Here is a 9,123-nt window from a genome sequence, read left to right on the forward strand (position 1 = left end):
CTCCTTTTTTTTAACCTAACAAAATTTTTAATTCCTCCTTTCTTTCTTTCTCTTTTTTTTTTGCTACCCTCTTTTGAACCAATTGGACTTTATGACATTATAATTATTGCAACCATTATACTTATTATTACTATCATTATTATTATGGTCACCACTATTATTATTATAATTTATGCTATTACGGTTAAAAGTGGTGGTTCGATAATAATAACAACGATAATAATTGTGATGGAAGATAAGAATGATGACTTGATTATATTATAGTGATTGGTGATGACAATTATCAATGACAGATCTAGAATCATAAGTTAGTAGAGACAATTTTTTTTAACAAATAAAAATTAATAATCATCATCATATAAAAAGAAATATAAAAATAATTATCACTAAGTTTAATAGATAAAATTAGAAATACAAAAAATATTTTTAAACATATATACATTAATGATTTAATTAAAGTGAAGAGATGTATATATTCACTTTAACTATAATTTATGTCATTTATTGATAATAATAATAATGATAAGGTTAATGATTTTTTATAATGTTAAAACAGATTTTTTCAATCGGTTATTAAGCAACCAATGCATAAAACACTTATTTATTAGAATAATTGCTTTAGAAAGTATTGTCTAGATACATTCTTTACTAAGTGATGTAACATTGTAATGTTTTCATAATTTTTTGACACTCTTGGCCAGACATTCTAAATTATACTTAGATTTTTTCCCATACATCAATGAAATATGGAATGTGGAAGGAGAGTTTGCAACATGGAAAATAGGCATTAAGACAGATCAGTGAAATGGTAGATATGAATGAACTAATTCATGTCTCGTCACAATCACATGAAATGAAATTAAAGAATTTCAACCACATACTCACATACGGCAAGGTCCCAATAGGATTAAATGCTTGCAGCATTTGGGTCCCACATAACATTAGGTTTTACAAAGGACAAATGAGATATATATGTGGTCCCCCACGGGATAATTGCATCTATTTCCACTCCCTTGCACGAAACTTCATGAATCATAGAATAGATCCAAATATGGGGAGAGAGGATCTCTCTGACCAATCCCCCGAACTGATTTAAATGCCTCCATTCTATTACCATTACACATGAGCGAAATAGTAGTTGTGTAGAGATAATGACTAAATAAATTAGAAACGAAAAACCAATTCAATTAAAATAAAATTATATTGAATCGAATTAGATTTAAATTTTAGAGAGAGAAAATGTCCGTAGATCTTAAGTGAGATTGAGTTTAAATTAGCATATATATGTTATTTGCAGTATTCTTTAAGAGTTCCTATCAAGTGTTTTTGCAATAAGCATATGGTTAAATAAGTTTATGAATACTCCAATTTCATATGTGTAACATGGCACGTCTTCTAAATTGTTAAACATTTATTTAAAACTTGATATCCTTTCATTACAAATAACACTCGGGACACTTCTATTTCATTCACCCCACTCGAATATTAACATAAATACAACATAAACAGAAAATGCATGCATGCCAGAAAATGCTACAAACTATTAGGTAGAGATGGTAAAACTAGGACCTTTCCCAAGCATGTAATCTAATTCGTTTGCAAACATGTCCATAGCTTTGTGAGGCAACCAAATTGGTATTACTGTACCTTCTTCTCCTTTTCCATTCCTATGCGATATGAGATACATTGCCCCATGAAATGGCCCGGCCCCACCTTTGGCCACTCCTCCATACAGTGCCTTACCCCACCCAAAATCAAGTTGTTTGAAACTAATACGTCTCAAATCCGACACGATTAAAGATCTCACAGTCGTAAATAAACACCGTCCCTTGGTAACCATTAGATCTGCCACGGAATGCATGTATTCTTCTGTCACCTCACCTTTCACTTTATTTATTAACTCCACTGCATACCCAAATGGATTTTCGCAAAGTTCCCCTGCGGTGGTAACTGTAGCGGGGTATGCAAATACGTTGCCGTAGTAACCAGCGGGTAACGGAGGATTAAACCTGGCACGTGCGTTGACGATGACCATCATGCGAACATCCTCATGTGCCTCTATTTGCAATGCTTTTGTGCGACAACGCCATATGCATGCAGTGATGATATCAAATGTGGAGCAGTGGTGAAGGTGATGGGGAACCAAGCGGCGAAGGGCTGCTATCTCGGTGGGTCCAAAGAAGAAAGATCGAAGAAGCATTTTGTTCTCATATGAAGCAGTGAAGGACCCTTCGTTGGGGTCTGGAATTTGCTCGAATTCACGATGGTTGCATGTAATGCGAGGTGGATCTCTTGCCTGTAGAAGCTCCCTATGCCACACGGGTGGAACGGAAGGTTGGCGAGCTCCTCGGGACATTTCTGCTACTGCGTTCATGAACTGTGCTATGCCAGTTCCATCGCTCATGGTGTGGTTCAAACGAACGGCTAGGACGAAACCACCACACTTGAGACGTGTGACCTGTGATTTAAAGTCCAATGTCAACAGATGCACCACCCTCTTAAAAATAAAAATAAAAATATCTCCGCATAAAAGTGAAAAAGTACTTCTCACAATACACCACTGACACAACACACGGTACAACAAAATTTATTATTTTTAATAATTATTGAATGATAATAAATTAATTATTTTTATTTTATTATTTAATAAAAATATTAATAATTAATATATAATGATTACTAAAAATACATTTATATCATATTAAATTTTATTATTATCAATAAATAATTATTAAAAAAAACTTAAGTGTCATATCGACTATAAATAAGATAATTAAAGAGTATATAAGTGAATAATAACTTTTACCTTACATTTTGTTTTGTAAGATTTAGTTAGACCTATAATTTACTATTCAAAGTTGGTATCACTTGAGAGAGTATATTGAAAAAATTCTAAATCTCACATCTAATTAAAGAATATTATAAATTATTTTTAAACTTTTAATAACTATAAAAAAAATATTAAATGTCAGTAAAAATGAACAATAATCTCTCGTTACTTATCTCATTTAGTACAAATATTCTTTAAAGAGTATTCATAAATTTTTTATATATTCACATATTTGTGATTATTTGCAAAATTTAAAATTTTAAATAAAAAGATAAAAAATAAATAAAACTAAAAATAAATAATTTTAAAATATATATTAATGTTAAAATAATTTTATAACAATATTTATACTAAAATTAATTATTTATGATTCATCTATTTAGTATAAAAATAAAATAAAATAAAATATTTTATGCATAATTAAAAATATATTTATTATTTTTGAAGTATGAATATGTACGAGTATGAATATCTGTACCTTTATTAAACAGTATTCATCTAATTATTTATTTAAAATTCATAGTAAATTTTATCTATAAATATTCACATATTTATTTATTTTTAGTTGTGATAGAACAGATGTGGTTATCTGTCGTTACAGCGACACTTGTGTGGGCAACACTAGATCCGTGTTAATATAAAAATAAGTAAATAAATGACTTGTCTCAAGATGGCTGCCTTCGAGGTTTATCTAAAAAAATGTTTTTTCTGTGTTAAAATGTTTGTTCAAAAGTAGAATATTCTACGACTAATTAAGTAAGAAGCTAAAAAATATATCTTGGTAGCCAGAGTTAGGTCTGCAAAAATTTAAGGCTTTTGTATAACTGTTTTCTACAACTAAAAGAGGTATAGATAAGGGAATCATGGATGCTATGTGTATTGGACCTGAAAGAGTATAAGGGGACAGTCAGTAACTCCCTCGGAGCCAGGAACATCATATAGTAGTTGTTGGAAGCATGGGAATGGAGGTTGAAGAGAGTCACCCAATTGATCAAGTGTTACATCTGCATCGGCCTCAATAAACATGACACCTTCTCCAGTACAATCCACCACCAATTTGCGACCAAGTGTCTCCCTAAGCCTACCCGCAAAAGGGTAGTAGAACACAAGTGTTTGCGCGAGTGCGAGTCTAATGACATTAGCAGGGTCTTTTCCCACCATTGATGGCTCGTTACTGTAGAACTGTACCAATGGAATTTGGAAACGCAGGCCTTGTTGATCATCTATGTCAGAGAGTGGTAGAACTTCGTGTGGAGTGGGTGTAGCAGGAACCACCAGCTCTGGTTGGCACCTATCTACAGTGAACTTTAGAGAGGGAGATGAGGTAGCCATGTTCTAGGAGAAAGAAGGAACTGCAGAGTTGGTGGTGTTTGTCTTGTGTGAGTCTGTGGAACAATGTTTTTTTACTATAGCTTTTATAATTAAACCACAACAACTGAAAATGTAATGACAACCTTAAAATCTTGAACTAATAATTATAAAATTAATTAATTAATTAAAATAAAACAATTTTTAATTATGGCTACGATTATAACTGTGGAAACGAACCCTCAATAATTATTCTTTAATTAATTGTCACAGTTAACCGTGACACCTGTTTATCTATTTCATTTTTATTTTTAAATAACTGTTACTGGTAATCCATTAAAAAAATTAAAGAATTGAGATATTTAATTGGGTAAAAAAAATTTAATGCGAGATATATTTATATAAAAATAAAAGTTTAAACTTTAAACTTTAAAATAACAACCTAAAATAATGTCTATATATACTACAAAATATTAAAATATATTAAGTATATTACTTCACAATAAATCCTGAATAAAAAATATATTTTATATATATATTTTTTATTTTTTTCAAAATAAAAGAAGTACCTGTACCTGTACTTGTATAAAAACTTTTGTATATAAAAATTTTAGTTGAATGCTCCATTCAAATTTTTATTAAGAACCATCCTTAGTAATTAAGGAAGAATCGCCTTAAGGTTGAGATGCAACTGCTCTTTTAAAGAAAATAAATGAGAAAATAAATGATTAATCCGTACAACTTAAAATATCAAGACACAGAAGAAATCACCACCAAACAATCCTGGTGTTGCTCATGACATTTCTTTTTCACCTACCAACTGACAAAGGTATGCGTTCAATAATTATAAAAATATCGTATGTAATTATTTATATAAGATATAAGAGTTTTTTTATATCTAAGAAATATAATGATCTATAAAAAGTAGAGGTCAAAAATAGATACATACCTTAATATCTATTTTATAACTTAATAATAAGTATAGATATAATTATAACTTAATAAAGTAAATTATTAATAAAAATTATAAGGATGTGAAATTACTGTAAGATCTATTTAGTAATTTTTATAGTGGTGCTGAGTTAAAGAGGTTAGGTGTTTAAAAAAGTTGTTTATATTAAAAAATAAAATAAAATAAAATAAAATAAAAAAGTTATCAATATATATGGAATACACTTTAGGAACTAAAAAACAAATTATGTGATGCTGTCTAAGAAGATGGAAATCATAAAATATTAAAATCCCTGCACGAAAATCACATGAATGATGATTAGGTCGCTTTTATGTCCTGGACAAATGCAATTTTTTCTTTTTGAGTAAATTACAATGATATTAATTTGTTGAATTTTTTTGAGATTATACATGTATTTTTTTTTAAAAAAAAAATTGGTAACCTTTTCTATAGGGTTACAGTACCGTATTATTTTTCAAACAATTAAATATTTAGTATAATGTTCATGTCTTTAAAATATATTGATGTAATATTTTTCAAACTATTAAAGATGTTAGTATAGAAATAAAAAAATAAAAAATATTCATATAATCTCATAAAACTTTAATTTACTCGTTTACTTTATTGTTTTAGTAATGTTATATATTACAAAAGACTCAGCACCAAAACACAAGAAATTGAAAATCAATAAATAAAGAAATACAAAACCATTCGAAAGGGAGAGTTGTGACATAAAAAATAAAATAAAATAAAATTTCTTGAAAGAAATATTTCATTAAATAACAAGTGTCACACTCTAAAACTTAATTAAATCATAACCCTTAAACTAAATTAACATATATTATGTTGTTATACAATTGATTTAAATATTTTATTTAATATATATTTATTTTGAAATTATATAAATAATTTTATATTAATTTATGAGTTCAATTTGTCTATAATTTAATAATTAATTTGTTAATATTATATTAATTATAACTTTTTTGAAAATTTTTAAAATATAGTATGAATTTTATTAAAATTTATATGTATATAATATGTATGACATGAACACTTTTTTTAAAAGAAATTAATAAAAAATAATTAATTATATAGTATAGAGTTGTTGATGATTTGATATTATATTTAGTTTGTATATATACAATACATTTCTAAATTCGATTTGTAACGGATATATACTTACGTGCAATACATTCAAACTGATTTGGGTTAAATTGGGTTGACTTAATGAAATTAATATTAAATATCAAGATTTAAATATACTAGTTTAATTATGACTCGTACTGATCAATATTAATATAATTCTTCTACAAGTTACAAGTAAAATTACTAATAAAATTAAATATAACAATTTAAACAAAAGAAATAAATTAAACACCGGTTAATAACTTGGAGAAGTTGACAAGCAATTATTTTTTTTTGGCAATTCCTTATGTTCAAGTTTATTTTAGAGGGTACCAAAACCCTCTGTGACTAGGATCACATAAATGATGACATGTGTTAATTTTGTTAGAAATTGTCTTTTTTAAAATTGTTTTAATATTTATTATTTAACCCTCATTAATTAAAGGTGGTATCTATGATACACCACTTTAACAAGTGGTGCATGGTAAACCATTAGTTTTGGCCATAAGATTCATCTAAACTAATAACTTATACTACTATTTTCTATTGAATTTTTTTTTTATTTTTAAATTACCAAAAAAAAAACAAAAACACGTGTTATGCACTGAAGGAACTGCAACTCACGTTCGGAACGGGCCGTTCTGATATCAGAACGGGCCGTTCCAGATGAAAAAAAAACGCATGAAGAATGGATCAGAACGGCCCGTTCTGAAATCAGAACGGCCTGTTTCAGATTCAAAAATAACACATGATAATTAAACCAGAACGGGCCGTTACGGGCCGTTCTGAAATCAGAACGGCCCGTTCTAATTATATATTTGTTATACGACTTTTTTTGAACAAAATAATATTTTTTTTCATTCTACTAAATTATATTTAAAATTTAAGTATAGTTTTTTAATTGATAATATTTTTCTATTATAATTAGAGGTTTACATTAATTATATGCGTAAATTTATAATTTTAATTAGAAAATAACACCAAACAAAACTTTCTATTATAAACCCTAAACCTTAAACCCAAAATACAAGACCAAACAATATAAATTCCTATACTGCCAAATATATGAGAAAGTTGGTCATCCATGTAAAGCCCAAGTAAAGAGAACCCTAGGCCCACTAAACCCATTGGACTCACTAAGCTCAGAAGCAAAGAAAAGCCCAAAGGCACATGAAGTCCAAAACTAGGCCCAATAAGCTTAAAACCCAAAAAGTCTTATACTAAGGCCCATAATACAAGACCAAACAATATAAATTCCTATACTACCAAATATATGAGAAAGGTGGTCATCCATGTAAAACCCAAGTAAAGAGAACCCTAGGCCCACCAAACCCATTGGGCTCACTAAGCTCAGAAGCAAAGAAAAGCCCAAAGGCCCATGAAGCCCAAAACTAGGCCCAATAAGTTTAAAACCCAAAAAGTATTATACTAATGCCCATAATACAAGACTAAACAATATAAATTCCTATGCTACCAAATATATGAGAAAGGTGGTCATCCATGTAAAGCCCAAGTAAAGAGAACCCTAGGTCCACCAAACCCATTGGGCTTACTAAGCTCAGAAGCAAAGAAAAGCCCAAAGGCCCATGAAGCACAAAACTAAGCCCAATAAGCTTAAAACCCAAAAAGTCTTATACTAAGACCCATAATACAAGACCAAACAATATAAACTCCTATACTACCAAATATATGAGAAAGGTGGTCATCTATGTAAAGCCCAAATAAAGAGAACCTTAGGCCCACCAAACCAATTCGGCTCACTAAGCTTAGAAGCAATCAAAAGTCAAAAGGCTCATGAAGTCCAAAACTAGGCCCAATAAGCTTAAAAGCCCACAGGCCCATGAAGCCCAAAACTAGGAGTTTATATTGTTTGGGTTTTAAGCTTATTGAGCCTATTTTTGGGCTTAATGGGCCTTTGGGCTTTTCTTTGCTTTTGAGCTTAGTGAGCCCAATGAGTTTGGTGGGCCTAGAGTTCTCTTTACTTGGGCTTTACATGGATGACCACCTTTCTCATATATTTGGTAGTATAGGAATTTATATTGTTTGGTCTTGTATTATGGGCCTTAATATAAGACTTTTTGGGTTTTAAGCTTATTGGGCCTAGTTTTGGGCTTCATGGGCCTTTCGGTTTTTCTTTGCTTCTGAGCTTAGTGAGCCCAATAGGTTTGGTGGGCCTAAGATTTTCTTTACTTAGGCTTTACATAGATGACCACCTTTCTCATATATTTGATAATATAGGAGTTTATATTGTTTGGTCTTGTATTATGGGCCTTAGTATAAAACTTTTTGGGTTTAGGGTTTAGGGTTTATAATAGAGAGTTTTGTTTGGTGTTATTTTCTAATTAAAATTATAAATTTACGCATATAATTAATGTAAACCTCTAATTCTAATAGAAAAATATTATCAATTAAAAAACTATACTTAAAATTTAAATATAATTTAGTAGAATGAAAAAAAATATTATTTTACTCAAAAAAAGTCGTATAACAAATATATAGTTAGAACGGGCCGTTCCGATTTCAGAACGGGCCGTTCCGATTTCAGAACGACCCATTCTGTTTTAATTATCATGTGTTATTTTTGAATCTGGAACGGGCCGTTCTGATTTCGAAACGGGTCGTTCTGATCCATTTTTCATGCGTTTTTTTTTTCATCTGGAACGGCCCGTTCCAAACGTGAGTTGCAGTTCCTTCAGTGCATAACATGTGTTTTTGTTTTTTTTTGGTAATTTAAAAATAAAAAAATTCAGTAGAAAATAGTATTATAAGTTATTAGTTTAGATGAATCTCATGGCCAAAACTAATAGTTTACCATGCACCACTTGTTAAAGTGGTGTATCATAGATACCACCTTTAATTAATGAGAGTTAAATAATTAATATTAAAACATTTTTAAAAAAGATAA

At 29.5% G+C, this 9,123-nt stretch overlaps 1 protein-coding gene across 1 annotated transcript; it reads right to left on the reverse strand.

Moving 5' to 3' along the window:
• Positions 1-1,391: 1,391 nt before the first annotated feature.
• On the reverse strand, positions 1,392-4,231 carry LOC109797907 (benzyl alcohol O-benzoyltransferase). The gene is made up of 2 exons (XM_020358065.3): positions 3,716-4,231; positions 1,392-2,458 (listed from the first exon to the last, which is right to left on the reverse strand). Exons 1-2 carry the CDS (start codon positions 4,160-4,162, stop codon positions 1,544-1,546), a joined length of 1,362 nt encoding a protein of 453 aa, XP_020213654.1. The 5' UTR covers positions 4,163-4,231; the 3' UTR covers positions 1,392-1,543.
• Positions 4,232-9,123: the final 4,892 nt, after the last annotated feature.

Source organism: Cajanus cajan, chromosome 6, assembly GCF_000230855.2.
Source record: "Cajanus cajan strain Asha chromosome 6, NIPB_CcT2T_4, whole genome shotgun sequence".
Taxonomy (NCBI): Eukaryota; Viridiplantae; Streptophyta; class Magnoliopsida; order Fabales; family Fabaceae; genus Cajanus; species Cajanus cajan.